At 43.6% G+C, this 19,796-nt stretch overlaps 1 protein-coding gene across 2 annotated transcripts in view; it reads left to right on the plus strand.

Annotated features, from left to right (window-relative positions):
• The window catches only part of LOC115139671 (acyl-CoA:lysophosphatidylglycerol acyltransferase 1-like), a 101,378-nt gene that overhangs the window by 54,623 nt on the left and 26,959 nt on the right, over positions 1–19,796 (plus strand). For both annotated transcript variants that reach the window (XM_029677299.2, XM_065026472.1), the window contains 2 exons: positions 408–693; positions 10,864–10,990. In XM_029677299.2, the coding sequence (XP_029533159.1) occupies positions 408–693; positions 10,864–10,990 (413 nt within the window). The remainder of the gene's footprint in view (positions 1–407; positions 694–10,863; positions 10,991–19,796) is intronic.

Raw genomic sequence — 19,796 nt, forward strand, 5'->3', positions numbered from 1 at the left:
TAAGGCTATTACTGCTAATGTTACCATAGCTAATATGAACTTCACTGTCTATTCATTTCAGTGGAGCTTGGCTGAGTGTCACACCAATACTGTATTGTATCCTCTCTATGCTAAAGCTAAACTGGGTTGTGTTAATTAGGCACCAAAACGGAAGAAAACAGACTAAAACGGGGATGGGGTGACTATCTGGACTTGGCTAATAAGAAATAAAGATTTTCATTTTTCTTTGTTATCCGCTTTTACATGTTTTCCCTCTGTGAACGCTACCCCAATTCAGTAATGAAGAATAAAACAAATGGATAACTAAGCTTTTGCGATATCTTTTGTGTGCAAAGCCTTTACATCTAAACATCCCTGATAGCGTCCTCATGCCACCCCTGTTCTGTGTTTCCCTGTTTAACCCGCAGGGTAAAGCGTACCGGGACAAGCAGCTGATCTACCTAAAGGACCACCTAGACCGGTACTATCACAGCCGTGACAGAAAGTGGATCGTGCTCTTCCCAGAAGGCGGCTTCTTGCGCAAGCGGCGGGAAACCAGCCAGGCATTCGCCAAGAAGAACTCGCTTCCTCACCTGACGCATGTGACGCTGCCGCGGCTGGGTGCCACTCAGGTGATCCTGAAGACCCTGGGGCCGCAGCAGGAGAACGGCTGCCTGGGGACAGAGGCCAGCACAGTACACCATAGCCAGTCAGGTGGGTGACGAACACACACACACACACACCACATTCTTCCGTTTCACCTTACTCTGCCTCGAAATCTCCGGTCATCACCTGAGGTCTTAGTGGGCTGTGACACACCTGCAACCTGTCTTCACCTCTGCAGCCAGTCACTTCTGTCTATCCCTTCACCTATTATAGTCATCTAGGACCAGGTCAGCTTCCAGGGCTCACCAAGCAAAGGTCTCCTTTGTTTAAATCAGGGTTGGGGGTCGGTCGATTCAGGAAGTGATTTAAAATGTATAAAACTATTATTTTGATATAAATAGCTTCTCGCTTTCAGGTTATTGAGAAGTCATAAAAAACAGGTGCCCTTTTTTCAATTATTGAATTGGAATTTCAGTTTACTCTCTGAATTGATTGACTTCAATTGGAATTGACCCCAACTTTAAACGTTATTTTACCTGATTCCAGGTAAAGCCTCACGATTCCTGGAAAAAGTGTTATCAGGACGCATCACCATGAGTCACTTCCTGCTCTTGACCTTCCCAACTCAGTACTCATGCATGTGCTTCCCAGAGTGCAACACCTCTAGCTCCATACTTTACAAATTGGGGAGAGGGCGGGGGGTTATGGGTACTGAACTAATAATCAGACAGGCAATTTTGGCACAGGAGACTAATGAAAGTTTTTTCCAAGTAGATCTAAGTAAGTACCCTTTACAATTTGATTTGAATTTGTCACATGCAGCGAACACAACAGGTGTAAGTAGACCTTACCGTGAAATGCTTACAAGCCCTTAACCAACAATGCAGTTCAAGAAATAGAGTAAAACAAATATTTACTAGATAAAATAAAAAGTGACACAATAAAATAACAATAGGGGGACCTGTACTGAGTCAGTGTGCGGGGGTACAGGTTAGTCGAGTTCATTTGTGCATGTAGATAGGCGTAAAATGACTATGCATAGATAATAAACAGTGAGTAGCAGCAGTGTAAAAACAGGGGGGGGGGGGGTCAGTCAATGTAAATAGCCCGGGTGGACATTTGATTAATTGTTCAGCAATCTTATGGTTTGGGGATAGAAGCGTTTTCGACCTAGGAGCCTTTTGGAGCCTTTTTGTGCCTTCCTCTGACACCGCCTAGTATATAGGTCCTAGATATAAGGAACCTTGAGTCTAGTGATGTACGCACTACCCTCTAGAGCCATATGGTCAGATGCTGAGCTGTTGCCATACCAGGCGGTGATGCAACCGGGTCAGGATGCTCTCGATGATGCATCTGTCAAACTGGGGACCCCATGCCAAATCTTTTCAGTCTCCTGAGGGGAAAAGGTATTGTCGTGCACTGTTCACGACTGTCTTGGTCTGTTTGGACCATGATAGTTCATTGGTGATGTGGACACCAAGGAACTGGACAGCATCCATCGTGAGCCATTAAAAAGAGGACTTCCAAGAAGCCAGTTTTTCAGACTGAGCCCGTATATGCCACTCCACAGAGGATTATCTAGAAAAAGCATCGGAGATGCGCATTAGGTTTCTAAGAGCCTATTCGCCACAATGTGTGGATGAAGCTCTTAATTAATTTGACATTGAGAAAAACACGAGATGAACTGCTACATAAAGGACCTGCTAAAGCTAAAGAACACTCTGTAATGTTCACAACCTGTAATGCTCCGGGTGTCGTGGGTGTGGAGTCAAATGCAGGAGACAGAGTTCAATGCTGTGCGTCTTTTAATAGCACCAACGCACCACAGGGTGCTCACAAAAAGTTACGTTCCCAACCACAGGGAATCAAAAAGTACAATAGAAAAAATCACGACTCGGCACTAACACGTACCTCTATAACAGAGCCGAAGGTTACATTGAAATAATCCCGCACAACAACCAGGCGGGCCGGCTGTCTAATAAAGACAAACTAATTAAACATGAACAGGTGCTACCACTAAACATACAAGGAGGAGGAGGAAAAACAATCAGTGGCAGCTAATAGGCCGGTGACGACGAGCGCCACCCGCCCGGGAAGGGGAAACACCCTCGGTCGGACTCGTGACACAACCACATACTTTGAACTCGTGAAAAGTGGGAGACGCGGTCAAGAAACACTAGCATATTTTATCATCGGGACCCAGTTTTTACCGTCTGAATTTAAAAATCCACCACTTATTGTGTATAGGAGAGGTCGCAATTTACGCGATAAATTGGTTCATGCCAACTGCCAGCCACTAAAGACAATCAGCCAGGCTATTTTATGCCCTCTTCCAAATGGTAGCTATAAATGCAGAGGATGCGCACAGTGCAACAATATGATGAAGTGTGAATATTTCTGCCACCCACACACAGGAAAACGGTTCCAAATAAATGACATTATTACGGTTTCCACCACCCATGTTATTTACAATATTAAATGTCCATGAGGGCTCTGCTATGTATGTAAAACCTTGCGTCCTCTCAAACAGAGAATCCGTGAACATTAAAGTTCAATCAAGAGAAACGACAGGGATTATCCAGTCGCAGTACATTTCAAAGACCTGAAGCATGACATTTCTACCTTTTTAGATTTTGTGGCATAGAGAAAGTTAAGATATCAGACAGGGGAGGTAATATCAATAATACTCTGAGTAAAAGATTATGTTTTTGGATTTTCACCCTCCAGACATTATTTCCTAAAGGACGTAATGATGAAATTATGTTGTATGTTGTAAATTTGAGCATGAATTATGTCCCTATTTGAGATTACTCTGTTTTTCGTACGATGTACCCAATGATTAATGAAAACTTGCTATGTCCTCATTGTGGTTTTACAAACGTGTTTAATACGTCTTATTTACACACTATTTGAATATTTATGAAATGCATATTGTTATATTTGAATACGCTTATGTTTTTCCTTCGCCTCCAACCCCTTTCGATGCGTGGTTGGGGCTAGGTCTACATAAGGGTGCACATTTTTTTTTAACTCACAAAAGCTCTGACGAAGGCCATGAGGCCGATGCGTAAGCTTATTAAAGATCAGTGATGCTATCGAGCAGTGTGCGGTTTCCTTTTTCCTTCATCTTGTTCAACTGTTACCATGCACCTGCAAAAAAGATTGCTCAGATGTGCTAGTGCCTTTTGTATTTTGACACCAAGGAACTTGAAACTCTCGACCCGCTCTATTACAGCCCCGTCGATGTGAATGGGGGCGTTTTTTACCCCCCCCCCCCCTTTTCCTGTAGTCCACGATCAGTTCCTTTGTCTTGCTCACTTTAAGGGAGAGATTGTTGTCCTGACACCATACTGCCAGTTCTCTGACCTCCTCCCCATAGGCCATCTCATCGTTGTCGGTGATCAGTGTCGTCAGCAAACTTAATGATGGTGTTGGAGTTGTGCTTGGCCACGCAGTCGTGGGTGGACAGGGAGTACAGGAGGGGACTAAGCATGCACCCCTGAGGGGCTCCCCAGTGTGGCAGATGTGTTGTTGCTTACCCTTACCACCTGGGGGCGGCCCATTGGGAAGTCCAGGATCCAGTTGAAGAGGGAGGTGTTTAGTCCCAGGGTCCTTAGCTTAGTGATGAGCTTTGAGGCCACTATGGTGTTGAATGCTGAGCTGTAGTCAATATACCTCCTCACTGTCAGTGAACCACATGTCTGACTCCCAAAACTCACAATTGTCACTGGTAGCTTCTTTAATAAATAGTTGGTGCTGTAGTCAGGGTAAGTCTGGCAGACCATTCTTTAAAACTACCATAGTGTTCCTGTGAATTTTGTGGCACTCATCCTATAAATAGAATGTGTAGTGCAGGTTGCCTGTCGAGAGAACACGCTTTCAAAACCTCAAACCATAAAATCATCACTTCTCTGTTGTGTTGCCCTCTGAGAATACTGTTTTAAATGGGGGTGGTGGGCTGGATGGAGGAGGGGTGGGACACACAAACACACACACAGTGTCTCACACGTACGAAGGAGACGGAAATTGCAACAGAGGTCCCCTGGAACCCCAGGAGCGATCTACAGTAGAGTAATTTCCCCGTCTTGGGACCAAGCCTAAATAAACTGACTGACTAGGATTAAATCTCCACAATTAAGAAAATGCTCTGAAAATGAAACCTTTATTTTCCCCTTCATTTTCTCCTTAACCTCGTTTTTTTCTTCCATCAATCCATCCATCAGGACTGGCCTTAATTGAGCTCTGCCCCTCCTGTCCACTGCTGACAACCAGCCCCCTAGCCAATCAATAAGCCTCGCCTAATGGCCCACTGAGTTTGGGAAACAAAGACTGCACACAGTGGCAGGCTGCACATACCCACACACAGGCAGGAGCCCCCACACACACAGACAGACAGGCGCACGCACACACCATCACTCACGTGCACATGCACTTTGGAATTCCCTGGCTTTAGCTCAAAATCCATTTTAAATTAGTCCTGTTGCCTTTCTCATAATTGTAAGACCGTGTTGAGGCCAGCAGTATTGAGTGCGTGGCTAAGGGATCTAGCCACCATGGGGGTTGCTAACTCCTGTGTCCTGCAATAACTCTGTGCTTACAGCTGAGCTATCGAATACATCCAGGTCTGTTGGAAAGCGTTCATACATGTAGAAAATACCTTGCATAGAAGTTGCAAGTCTTCCTAGGTGAATTTGTTTTCCAATAAAAAATCATGTAATTTAAGAAATGGGAAATGTAATGATGGGGCTTGATGATTAATGGAAAATGTGTGAACAATATTTTTTGTGAATTAATTTTTCATTTTGTCATAAGGTTGGTAGCAACATGTGGAAATCATCTGTTTCAGCGCAAGTCAACTACAAAACCCACAATGCAATGCTCTATGTGCTAGGTAGTTAACTTGGTAGCAAGCATAGCTACACACAATAATACTCAAGTCCAATATCACCAGGTGAAGTAGTTAGTTAGCTGTAAAATTGCCTAAACAAACTGCACTATCAGTTTAGGAGTCTACAATCTCACCATGTTACACCTGCAGATCGATTTGTCTCACAAAGTGGAGTCTGACATTCACAACGGCCATGCAACGCACCCTGGACTGAAGAGACAGACATATAGGAGAAGTGTGGGGGACCCTCTGTTAAATTACACATTTATAATATAATAAGCCAATTAGCAGACACTTATTCATGCGTACATACATTCTACGTATGGGTGGTCCCAAGAATCAAACCCACTACCCTGGTGTTACAAGTGCCATGCTCTACCAACTGAGCTACATTTCTCAAGGTAGGAATATCACACAAATATGATCAATGACTCATTCGAGAGAAGACAACCTGACATTAGCCAGAATTGAAATCTGACATGTACGCTAGATGTTTGTTTTCGGTCTCTGAAAGTTGTATTCCTATTAACTAGAGTGGCTTTATTGTAATGCTACGTCATACCGGCTGAATTGCTCAGATAAACATGAAATGACCCCGGGAATCGATAGAACATCGCTCAGAGATGCACAAAACGATAACATTAGAAATGGGTAAATCTTTCCTTTTAAAGCCTAATCATAGTACGCAACGCAATAACTACAAATAGCTACCCAAAATGGTGATTCCACACACAGGCACAGCGCTCTCTCTCTTTCTGACCGTACCTAGAGCCTCAGCCATCTGCATCACACAGCAGACAATGGGCCTCTCGGAGGAAATGGGATCTGATGTGAATGTGAGCGCAGCACCATCACGGCTGTGTATCGGCTCCACAACGTCACCTGGGGTAAATACTGTCACCCACAACAGCACAGAGACTGTTTGAAACCAGAACAGTGACAAGCAAGCGGCCGAGCATCTCGCTGTTGGCTTAGGGGCTATTCTCAGAGGTACCGATACTCAAGAGACATTATTGTAATGTAGAGTTGCAGAAATCTCCTGTCTGGAGTGCTACCTCCGGAGTTTGTGCACAGCACTGGCACAACAGCTGCCCCCCTCCAAGGCAGGGCAGTGTAAACAGAATTGTCTCGTTCAGCCCAACACTTCTACAGTATAAATGATAATGCTTTTGAAACATACCCTCGTAAAACTGACTATACTACCGATCCTTGACTTTGGCGATGTCATTTACAAAATAGCCTCCCAACACACTACTCAACAAATTGGATGCAGTCTATCACAGTGCCATCCGTGCTGTCACCAAAGCCCCATATACTACCCACCACTGCGACCTGTATGCTCTCGTTGGCGGGTCCTCGCTACATATTCGTCACCAAACCTACTGGCTCCAGGTCATCTGTAAGCCTTTGCTTGGTAAAGCTCTGCCTTATCTCATCTCACTGGTCACTGTAGCAGCACCCACCCGTAGCACGCACTCCAGCAGGTCTATTTTAACTGGTCATCCCCAAAGCCAACTCCTCCTTTGGCCTGCCTTTCCTTCCAGTTCTCTGCTGCCAATGACTGGAACGAATTGCAAAAATCACTGAAGCTGGAGACTCATATCTCCCTCACTAACTTTAAGCGTCAGCTGTCAGAGCAGCTCACCGATCACTGCAGCTGTACACAGCCAATCTGTAAATAGCCCACCCAACCAACTATCTACCTCATCCCCATATATTGTTTTTCTTCTATTTTGCACACCAGTATTTCTACTTGCACATCCTCATCTGCATATATATCCTTCCAGGGTAAATTGCTAAATTGTAGTTACTTCGCCACTATTGGCCGATTTATTGCCTTACCTCCTTGCTTCATTTGTACACTCTATACAGATTGATTTTTCTATTGTGTTATTGACTGTACGTTTGTTTATTCCATGTGTAACTCTGTTGTTTTTGTCGCACAGCTTTGCTTTATCTTGGCCAGGTCGCAGTTGTAAATGAGAACTTGTTCTCAACTGGCCTCCCTGGTTAATTTTTTTAAATCATAAACATCCCTGGGTCGACTCCTCTTTTCAGTTCGTTGCAGCTAGCAACTGGAACGAGCTGCAACAAACACACAAACTGGACAGTTCTCAATCTCTTCATTCAAAGACTCAATCATGGACACTCTTACTGACCGTTGTAGCGGCTTGTGTGATGTATTGTTGTCTTTACCTTCTTGACCGTTTGTGCTGTTGACTGTGCCCAATAATGTTTGTACCATGTTTTGTGCTGCTACCATGTTGTTATGTTGTGTTGCTACCATGCTGTGTTGTCACGTGTTGCTGCCTTGCTATGTTTTTGTCTTAGGTCTCTCTTTTTGTAGTATTGTCTCTCTTGTTGTGATGTGTGTTTTTGTCCTATATTTATATAGTATTTTTATTTAGTTTTTATCCCAAGCCCCCGTCCCGGCTGGAGGCCTTTTGCCTTTTCTTAGGGCGTCATTGTAAATAAGAATTTGTTCTTAAACTGATTTGCCTACTTAAATAAAGATTAAATAAATACATGGAAACTTTTTTTTCTTTTTTTTCGTACATGGGAATTTACCTGCAAAAGGTATTTTTATGTTCACTATGTCATCACACAACGCCTTTTATCTGCAACAAGTCAGTTTAATGGAAACGCACCTCTGCTGGGAAAATGCGTATATTGTGTTTATGCAGATTTTTGGGATATTCGCATGAAAATCTGTCGCCAATTGGATGGAAACCTAGCTACAGACAGAGACGACTGCAGATGGACAATATAACTAACCAGGCCGAGCTAGCTTTATGTTTATGCAAGGCCTTTGTATCTGTAATAAAACATATATATATTCTCATACAGTATGTCATCACTATTGTGGTGATTTAATTATTCCAGTCAATAATTTATTTAAAATAACGTAAATATATGGGTCTATTTTAGGCTACAAATACACAGCTTAGGCTATAGATGCATGACGTTACTGCTTCGTTTCCCCTAGCCAGGCCCAGATGTGATCAGAGCGCATTGGCTTCTCTAGGCTACCTGCAGCTGTGGTTATCAGAAGGCTACAGTTGATCAGACTGAAGTGCAGATTAATTGTGCATGAGTTGACAAATCATGAGGCATGAAAAGGGGGGGTTGGTGGATATGAATTCACTTATACCCACGTTTTCAGTTGCAATTTCCTTTTACTACACGTACTGATTTGCATGATATTGCTAAAAATGAAGACTGGTATGTTGTAAGGTAGGCCTGTTGTACTGTTATATTCGTATGGGAGGGTTAATCATTCATCTTTGATAGGCTAGCGTTACTTAAAGACATGCTGTTAGCAACTGTGTGCTTTTTTTCTTGAAGCAAAAATGTAATGTGTAGCCTCTAGACGAGAAAGTAAATCCTTTGTCTGCACATGCTTGGGAATTGTTGCATTATTCAAGAGTGTAATGTGGTTTGGTTCCATTATTCAAACGTGTAATATGGTTAAGTGGAAAAGTCACTTGCATGCTTACTGGCTGGTTTTAGTAAGCTTTATATGGGATTTTCCCGTGTGCCAGTGGCCAATCACAGGTGTCTATTAAACCCCTGGTTCAGTAGAAGGTATGAACAAGGAACCTCCTGATTGGTTAAAAGTGTGGCCTGACTTTCCTTTTTGCCAAGGAGACATTTGTCCCTGGCTGCATCTTAAATGGTACCCTATTCTCTCTATAGTGCACTACTACCCATGAGCCCTGGTCCAAAGTAGTGCACTATATATTTGGAATAGGGTGCCATTTGGGATCCCTGTGTATTTTTTTTATTTTTTATTTATTTAACCTTTATTTAACCAGGTAGGCTAGTTGAGAACAAGTTCTCATTTGCAACTGCGACCTGGCCAAGATAAAGTATGCTCCCTCCATAACTGTTTACAGCAGCCAGGCTACTCCGATGTCTTATCAAATGAGTGGCTGTGCTGTCATTACAGTATTGTTTGTCGCTGGTGTACATGGATGTAGAGAGAGCTTGGCAACACACCTGTTTCGGAGCTGGCGCCAAGCTATTACCTACATATTACCTACCCAAGGATAGGTGTTCTGTTGTCCAGCATCAACATTACCCAGCATCAGCACTCTGGTCTTGTGTAATTCTGTCTGAGTTAATCTTAGCAACGTTTTGAAACGGCAGTTGTCCAAGTGCTCTTAAGTGATTTACATTCTAAAAGACCTGCGTGAGCTGGCAATCTTTTTTTCCACCTCAGTTTTTTTTCCTGCCTTCGCCATCTGGTAACGCACATATGCGCGAGCGCACACACACAAACACTACCCAGTCAGCCACTTAAGCAAGCCATCCACAATCCTTCTCTCTCTCTCTCACTCACTCACTCACTCACTCACTCACTCACTCACTCACATATTACACTCACTCACTCACATTTTACACTCACTCACTCACATTTTACACTCACTCACATATTACACTCACTCACATATTACACTCACTCACTCACATTTTACACTCACTCACATTTTACACTCACTCACATATTACACTCACTCACTCACATTTTACACTCACTCACATTTTACACTCACTCACATTTTACACTCACTCACTCACATATTACACTCACTCACACAGGCCACATCTATATTGGTAGGCCAATGCAGCCTTATGTCATAGATTAGAGGCCCCTGTGACGCCTTCCTAAACCAGGTCTGCGTCTCAAATGGCACCCTAATTCCCTTTATACTGCACTACTTTTGACCAGGGCCTATATGGAATAGTACCATTTGGGATGCAACCCAGGAGTGATGGAGTGGAGTAAAGGCTCTGTGGCTGTGCCCTCATCCTTGCTTCCTCCGTCCTTTCCTCAATTCCTTTCAAAGCTCATTGGAGGAGGAGGTCTGACTGAGGGACCATAGATCCTTCCTTCCAACGGGCTATGAAAAGGAATTCAGTAAACGAGGACGGAGGAATCAAGGATTTGACCACTATTAATGTTTTCAAACCCGTCCTGTATGTCTGTGCCAGACGTTCCTCGCCTGATGGTTTGAACGCCCTCAGCTTCACTTGTCCTCTCTGTCACAGCCCTGAGGACACACATCCCTCTCTGACAAACACACACACCCCTTACAGCGCTGTCTGTGCGTGTGAGTTTGTTCGAAAGAGACACTTTCTCTCTCTCTCCCTTCTATCTCTCATCCCGCTTTCTCTCTCCGCCCACATCGCTCTCTCCGCCCACATCTCTCTCTCTGCCCACATCTCTCCCTCTCTGCCCACATCTCTCCCTCTCTGCCCACATCTCTCCCTCTCTGCCCACATCTCTCCCTCTCTGCCCCCATCTCTCCCTCTCTGCCCCCATCTCTCCCTCACTGTCTGCCTATGATGCCATCTCATTCATGTCTTAACTCTCTCTGTCTGTTCAGGTAGTAAACCCAAAGGCCTGCAGTGGGTGGTGGACGTGACCATAGCGTACTCCAAAGCCAGGCCCATGGACATCCAGACGTGGATCTTTGGCTACAGACCTCCCACAGTCACGCACGTACACTACAGGTAAGGACTGAGCCTAACTACACTGACACCTCTCTCTTGCTCTGTCTGTCTCGCTCTCTCTCCGCTTCTCACCCTCTCACTTGTTGAGTATCAGAGGTTGGGTTAGTTTTGGCCAGGTTGCGGTACCTATATCTTTGTCTGGCACTCTTTCTCATAGAAAATGGAATAAGAATATCCCAAGGCTCTTGTTGTTAAGATCTAGTAATGATGGATTAATTAGACAGAGGGTGGTTGCTGTTGCCTCTCACCAACACTCTGCCTCTGCTGTGTACAGCAGCTTCCGTATGTCCTTCCCTCAGCAGTTTCTACCTATCATTCTCTGGCCATTCTCATTAAAGAGGACTTGTATTCTAGAAGATTATGATACCCTGACGACACCGCTTGAGTCACGTGCGCGAGCGTTGCAAAATAAATTTAGAAAGATGTTATTCAATTATTGCACTCACAATGCTCGCTCGCGTCAACGAGCGTCTGCGTTGCCAAGGGCTAAAATAGAAGTCATTCCTATTTCTGACGCAGATCGTGCTGCAAGTCCTGCCTCTCCCATCTCCTTATTGGTTTATAGAAGCAGGTATCCACGTGCCATCTCCTCATTGGTTATACCCACGTGGGTGATTGAAAGATGAACTGTGTTGCCGGTTGTCGTGGTAATACGATGAAAGTTTTGATGCCAATCACCATATAAGTTCAAAGATGAAAAAGCCTGGAAGGAGGAGAGATGACTATAAACGATTCGGTTGGCAGTTTATGTGTGGATTAATTGTCAGAGTAGAGGACCTTGTGCATTTCAGGTAAAATAACAACCTAATGTTTATATCCCAGGACAAATTAGCTAGCAACAGCAAGCTAGCTAAATGGGACAAATTAGCTAGCAAGTGCAAGCTAACTAGTTAAATTGCCATAAATGTTTAATGCTTTTCGACCTGTCTCCAAATTAATGTCATTGGTTCAGAGTTTGTTTTGATATTTTAACCTGCGTGTCGTGATCGCGCGCAGCCGGTTTGGGTTCCGTGTAAGTTCTATAAAAATACTCTTCTGGGCCTCCCAAGTGGTCTAAGGCACTGCATCATAGTGCTAGCTGTGCCACCAGAGACTCTGGGTCTCCAGAGACTCTGTCGCACAGCCCATGGGGCGGCGCACAATTGGCCCAGCGTCGTCCGGGTTAGGGAGGGTTTGGCCGGCAAGGATATCCTTGTCTCATCGCGCACTAGCGACTCCTGTGGCGGGCCGGGCGCAGTGCACGCTGACCAGGTCTCTAGGTGTACGGTGAATCCTCCGAAACATTGGTGCTGCTGGCTTCCGGGTTGGATGTGCGCTGTGTTAAGAAGCAGTGCATGGTACTCGACATTCGCCTCTCCCGAGTCCGTACGGGAGTTGCAGCGATGAGACAAGACAGTAACTACTAACAATTGGATACCACGAAATTGGGGAGAAAAAGGGGTTAAAAGTAAAATATAAAAAATTAAATACTCTTCTACTATTTTGAACAATAGAGGACATTTGAGGACCTACACAGACCATTTGTGCCATGTAATGAGGATACCTGCACCACCTACTGAAGTGTGCTGTGCTATTGTGAAGTAATTCACATGATAAAAGAGGTGAAAGGGAGCCTGGAGTGCCACTGTAATGCAATTACTGCTAATTTTGCATAGAAGGGACATGGAGATGTTGTTGCTCCATAGTAACGTCTTTTCACGTGACACAGTCCAGTCGGAAGTATGGAGCCACCCTAACTGCATTAAGGAGCCACCCTCACTTCTGTACAGACAGAGAGGATAAAGCAGCAACATAAAAGGTAGGAATATATCCTCATGTCGAATTCTACAGTTGGTGTGGCGGCGTTAGGAATTCCCCCACTCAAGTTGGGCTGGCCTCGTGTCAACATGAGTCATCATGACACACTTGACATGAATGTGGCATTCAAATCTCCTTTTCACCCCATTGGGGCGGCAGGTAGCCTAGTGGTTAGAGTGTTGGGCCAGTAACCGAAAGGATGCTAGATCGAATCCCAGAGCTGACAAGGTAAAAATATGCAGTTCTGCCCCTGAACAAGGCAGTTAACCCACTTTTCCTAGGCCGTCATTGTAAATAATAATTTGTTCTTAACAGACTTGCCTAGTTACCGTAATTGCTGGACTATTAAGCGCACCTGAATATAAACCGCACCAACTGATTTAAAAACATTTTTTAAAGTATTTTGTACATAAATAAGCCACATAGGCCGCAGGTCCCTACCGGTACATTGAAACAAATTAACTTTACACAGCCTTTAAACGAAACACGGCTTGTAACAAAAATAAATAGGCTTTAACGAAATACGGCTTGTAACAAAAATAAATAGGCTTTAACGAAACACGGCTTGTAACAAAAATTTAACAGTAGCCTACCAGTAAAGTCATTGGTCACTATTCAATTCAATTCAATTCAAGGGCTTTATTGGCATGGGAAACATGTGTTAACATTGCCAAAGCAAGTGAGGTAGACAACATACAAAGTGAATATATAAAGTGAAAAACAACAAAAATTAACAGTAAACATTACACATACAGAAGTTTCAAAACAGTAAAGACATTACAAATGTCATATTATATATATATATATACAATGTACAAATAGTTAAAGGACACAAGATAAAATGAATAAGCATAAATATGGGTTGTATTTACAATGGTGTTTGTTCTTCACTGGTTGCCCTTTTCTCGTGGCAACAGGTCACAAATATTGCTGCTGTGATGGCACACTGTGGAATTTCACCCAAAAGATATGGGAGTTTTTCAAAATTGGATTTGTTTTCGAATTCTTTGTGGATCTGTGTAATCTGGGGGAAATATGTCTCTCTAATATGGTCATACATTGGGCAGGAGGTTAGGAAGTGCAGCTCAGTTTCCACCTCATTTTGTGGGCAGTGAGCACATAGCCTGTCTTCTCTTGAGAGCCATGTCTGCCTACGGCGGCCTTTCTCAATAGCAAGGCTATGCTCACTGAGTCTGTACATAGTCAAAGCTTTCCTTAATTTTGGGTCAGTCACAGTGGTCAGGTATTCTGCCGCTGTGTACTCTCTGTGTAGGGCCAAATAGCATTCTAGTTTGCTCTGTTTTTTTGTTAATTCTTTCCCATGTGTTAAGTAATTATCTTTTTGTTTTCTCATGATTTGGTTGGGTCTAATTGTGCTTTTGTCCTGGGGCTCTGTAGGGTGTGTTTGTGTTTGTGAACAGAGCCCCAGGACCAGCTTGCTTAGGGGACTCTTCTCCAGGTTCATCTCTCTGTAGGTGATGGCTTTGTTATGGAAGGTTTGTGAATCGCTTCCTTTTAGGTGGTTGTAGAATTTAACGGCTCTTTTCTGGATTTTGATAATTAGTGGGTATCGGCCTAATTCTGCTCTGCATGCATTATTTGGTGTTTTACGTTGTACACGGAGGATATTTTTGCAGAATTCTGCGTGCAGAGTCTCAATTTGGTGTTTGTCCCATTTTGTGAAGTCTTGGTTGGTGAGCGGACCCCAGACCTCACAACCATAAAGGGCAATGGGCTCTATGACTGATTCAAGTATTTTTTGCCAAATCCTAATTGGTATGTTGAAATTTATGTTTCTTTTGATGGCATAGAATGCCCTTCTTGCCTTGTCTCTCAGATCGTTCACAGCTTTGTGGAAGTTACCTGTGGCGCTGATGTTTAGGCCAAGGTATGTATAGTTTTTTGTGTGCTCTAGGGCAACAGTGTCTAGATGGAATTTGTATTTGTGGTCCTGGTGACTGGACCTTTTTTGGAACACCATTATTTTGGTCTTACTGAGATTTACTGTCAGGGCCCAGGTCTGACAGAATCTGTGCATAAGATTTAGGTGCTGCTGTAGGCCCTCCTTGGTTGGTGACAGAAGCACCAGATCATCAGCAAACAGCAGACATTTGACTTCGGATTCTAGCAGGGGGAGGCCGGGTGCTGCAGACTTTTCTAGTGCCCGTGCCAATTCGTTGATATATATGTTGAAGAGGGTGGTGCCCTCTTAATCCGCCCCATCCCGCATGCGGTATCGTTACTACAGCCTCAAGCTCATTAGCATAACGCAACGTTAGCGATTTTTAAAAATCGCAAATGAAACGAAATAAATATGCCTGTTCTCAAGCTTATCCTTTTCTTAACAATCCTGTCGTCTCAGATTTTCAAAATATGCTTTAGAACCAGAGAAAATCACTAATTTGTGTAAGAGTGGTGATAGCTAGCTTAGCGTTAGCATTAGCATTTAGCACGCAACATATTCACAAAAACCAGCCAAGGAATCAAATAAAATAATTTACCTTTGAAGAACTTCAGATGTTTCAATGAGGAGACTCTCAGTTACATAGCAGATGTCCAGTTTTTCCTGAAAGATTCTTGTGTAGGACACATCGTTCCCTTTTGTTACTATGCATATGGCTACCGAAACTAACCGAAAATTCAGTCACCTACATGTCGAACTTTTTTCCGAATTAACTCCATAATATCGACTGAAACATGGAAAACGTTGTTTGAATCAATCCTGAAGGTGGTTTGTCATATTTCTCTCCATTGAAAGCACCGTCCTTGTAGCCTGGTTTGTTCTGAGATTTGAATGGAAAAATACCGGGACCTGACTTTTGCGCACCAATTGCCACGCAGACACCTAGCGGGACACCTGGTAAATGTAGTCTCTTATGGTCAATCTTCCAATGATATGCCTACAAATACGTCACAATGCTGCAGAGACCTTGGGGAAACAAGAGAAAGAGTCCGTTCATTCCTGTCGCATTCACAGCCATATAAGGCGATCGTGGAAAACGTAGCCTCAGAAATCCTGTGCATTTCCTGGTCGGTCATACATCTTGGTTTTGCCCGAAACATTTGTTCTAAGGGACTCACAGTGAAAATCTTTGCATTTCTGGAAACGTAAGACTGTCTTCTTTCCAAAGCTATCAATTCCAAGCATATTCGAGCATCTTTTCGTGACAAAATATTGCGCTTAAAACGGGCACGTCTTTTTATCCAAAAATGAAATACTGCCCCTATAGGACTAACAGGTTAAGCTGCATCCCTGTCTAACCCCACGACCCTGTGTGAAGAAATGTGTGTGTTTTTTGCCAATTTTAACCGCACACTTGTTGTTTGTGTACATGGATTTTATAATGTCGTATGTTTTACCCCCAACACCACTTTCCATCAGTTTGTATAGCAGACCCTCATGCCAGATTGAGTCGAAGGCTTTTTTGAAATCAACAAAGCATGAGAAGACTTTGCCTTTGTTTTGGTTTGTTTGGTTGTCAATTAGGGTGTGCAGGGTGAATACATGGTCTGTTGTACGGTAATTTGGTAAAAAGCCAATTTGACATTTGCTCAGTACATTGTTTTCATTGAGGAAATGTACGAGTCTGCTGTTAATAATAATGCAGAGGATTTTCCCAAGGTTACTGTTGACACATATTCCACGGTAGTTATTGGGGTCAAATTTGTCTCCACTTTTGTGGATTTGGGTGATCAGTCCTTGGTTCCAAATATTGGAGAAGATGCCAGAGCTAAGTATGATGTTAAAGAGTTTTAGTATAGCCAATTGGAATTTGTTGTCTGTATATTTGATCATTTCATTGAGGATTTCACTATCTTCCTCCTCCTGTGCACTGAAACCACTGAAGTCATCTCCTTCGGTGTCGGAGTTGAATAGCCTCAGAATTGCTTCATCCGATGTTGAATAGCCTCAGAATTGCTTCATCCGATGTTGGATCGTTTTCATTGTCGCTCTCGTCACTTTCATCCGGAGGCAAATTCCCAGCTGAACTGCCCTCAACAACACGCAGCAGTCCAGCCTTTCGAAACCCGTTGATGATAGTGGATTTTTTGACAATGCTCCACGCTGTCAGGACCCACTGGCAGACTTGACCATAAGTGGCTCTTCGCATGCGGCCCGTTTTAGTGAAGGATTTCTCCCCACTTGTCATCCAAGCCTCCCACTGAACACGGAGCGCCATCTTAAATGCACGATTTACACTGATGTCCAGTGGCTGCAAATACTTTGTTGTGCCCCCAGGAATCACAGCTGGAATTGAGTTTGTCCTCTTGATGGCTTCTTTCACAGAATCTGTTATTGTGGGCCCTCATGCTGTCCAACACGAGCAATGCCTTGTTCTTGTGAAAGAATCCTCCCGGTCGCTTGCCGTAACACTCCGTATGCCATTCATGCATTAGGCCTTCCGTCATCCATCCTTTCTTGTTGACTTTCATAACAATTCCTCTCAGGAATTTCTTTTGGCATCGTCATGTGTTTAAAAATCAACATCGGTGGATCTTTTCTCCCGATGCCGTGCAACTCAGAACACAGGTGAAGTGCGTTTTTTCATGCCCAGTTGTTTTCAGCGTGACGGATGATTCGCCTTTCCTGTTGACAGTCCGAGTGAGAGGCAGGTCAAACGTCAGAGTAACCTCATCCATATTTATGATGTCGTGCGGGCCGATGGAATGCTCCTCTATCTTTGCATCAGTGAATTTGCCGAAGTTTGAAACTTTTTCCTCGTAGTTGGGAGGGAGCTGCTGACACAGACTCGTCCGTACCCTGATGGACAGGCCTTTACGTCTCATAAATTTTAGACACCACGATGGTCCACCTCTAAAATCCTCAAACTTCATTGCGGTGGCGATTGTTTTGGCTTTCAGTCGGATCTGCACAGTTGAAACACCTCGGCCTTCTGCTCTCTGTGTGTTGACCCAGTCTTCAAGCTCTTTTTCTAGTTCGGGCCATCTGCTTTTCTTCCCTCTGAAAGCTTTTGTTGTCTTTTTGCACTGAGTCAGTTCCTCACGCTGCTGTTTCCAACGTCTTATCATTGACTCATTAAGGCCAAGCTCCCGTGCAACAGCTCTATTTCCCTTTCCAACAGCCAGATCGATCGCCTTCAACTTGAAAGCTGCATCATATGCATTTCTCCGTGTCTTTGCCATGATGAGGGTGACAAAATGACTACCGTAATCAGAATGATGGGAAGTTTGAGCGCGCTCTATTTACGTCACATTATGTGACGGTGCTCAGTTTTTTGGCGGCATGAATCTTGTGAAAGCGGGAAAAATCCATAAATTAGCCGCGTCATTGTATAAACCGCGAGGTTCAAAGCGTGGGAAAAAAGTAGCGGTTTATAGTCCGGAAATTACGGTAAATGAGAAATAAAAATAATAATTAATACCTGATTTACTTAACAAAAGCCACATCTAAATAGTTGGTCCATGACATTGGGGCGGAATGGTAGCCTAGTGGTTAGAGCGTTTGGCTAGTAACCGGAAGGTTGCAAGTTCAAATCCCCAAGCTGACAAGGTACAAATCTGTCGTTCTGCCCCTGAACAGGCAGTTAATCCACTGTTCCTAGGCCGTCATTGAAAATAAGAATTTGTTCTTAACGGACTTGCATAAAGGTAAAATAAATAATAGCACAAGTTATCTCCATTGCTCCTCGAGCAAGGGGGAGGCCGATGACATTACTACCTCCCATCAAACTAACTCCTTGAAAGTTGATCCTTGGAAGTTTTGCTCAAAACATTATTATTATTTTTTTACCCTTTTAGTGTGTGTCAAGGCCGTAGCCATGGAATCAACATTGGGGGTGACCAAATCTGCAGGGTGGTCTGCCCTCCCCCCTGGATTATATATATATTTTTTCATGTAAAACTAATTTCCTGCCATTCTAAAATATAAAAAAAATTCACTAACACATGCGACGAACTTCTTATTTCATTTTTTACAATAATGTCTAATAGTGTATTGTATTACACTGCTCTTTTTTATTTGTTACCTTTTCTTGTCTCATTGTATGTAATGGCAGAGATTAGGGATGAATAAAGTATAACCATAATCATATAAACAGAAATCTATGCATTGTTATACAAAGACAAGTCCAGATTTTGTGGCCAAGGTTTAGCAAATTGTTGTTTTTATTTACAAGTAAACTTGGGTGGGCAGCATGGTCATTTGCTCTCCTCTCCTCTTCTCTCCAGCCCTCTATCCTCCTCTGGTCCTATATTCTCCTCTCCAGTCATCTCTTCTCCTTTCCTCTCATCTCCTCTCCAGGCAATGTGTTTTGACTTACCATTCTTCAAGCAAAGGATCCAAAGGCCTTTTTGCGCTTTTCGTTGACACCGATAAAAGACTGGCATATTCCTTCAAGGTTCAGTTTCTCCTGGTGCACGTGACACATGGCCACATTATTCAGCCTTGTTTGACTCATGGATGATCTAAGCCATGTCTTCAGCCTCCTCAGGGCACTAAAACTCCTCTCAGCCTCTACAGAGGAGGCAGGGACGGCCAGCAGAAGAAGCCTTTACTAAAGCTTCCATCTGACTGAGGAGACCTCTCACATCTGGCACCATTTCCCCAATAATGCTAGCAACATCTGAGCTCTTTTGATATGTGTAATTAGCCCCAAACATGGCCACTGGGACCTGCAGTAGTCTTGAATCCAATTCAGGATACTCGTCTACCACCTTGTCTATGTCTCCGCGTAGCTGCACATGTTCAAGCTGCTACAGCTTGTGGAATCCAGCTTGATCAAACCGCTCTATGAATTGAGTATTCACAAGGCATTGTAGAATTGGGCTCTGTACAAAAACTGGGCATACGGATGTATAAGGGCTGCAGCATGACCGGTGTAACGCTTTGTAGGTTTGCGGAAATGAGGCATCTGAATAGGTTATAGGTCCAACTTTGTTGCCATAGCAGTTGCTTTGCGAACAAGACATCAAAGTGCTCCTCCGTTCGCTTGTCATGCATTCTTGTTTTGACATGATCCACAGCTTCCAACATGCCTGAAACGGTCTG

The sequence above is a fragment of the Oncorhynchus nerka genome, linkage group LG13, assembly GCF_034236695.1.
Source record: "Oncorhynchus nerka isolate Pitt River linkage group LG13, Oner_Uvic_2.0, whole genome shotgun sequence".
Lineage (NCBI taxonomy): Eukaryota > Metazoa > Chordata > Actinopteri > Salmoniformes > Salmonidae > Oncorhynchus > Oncorhynchus nerka.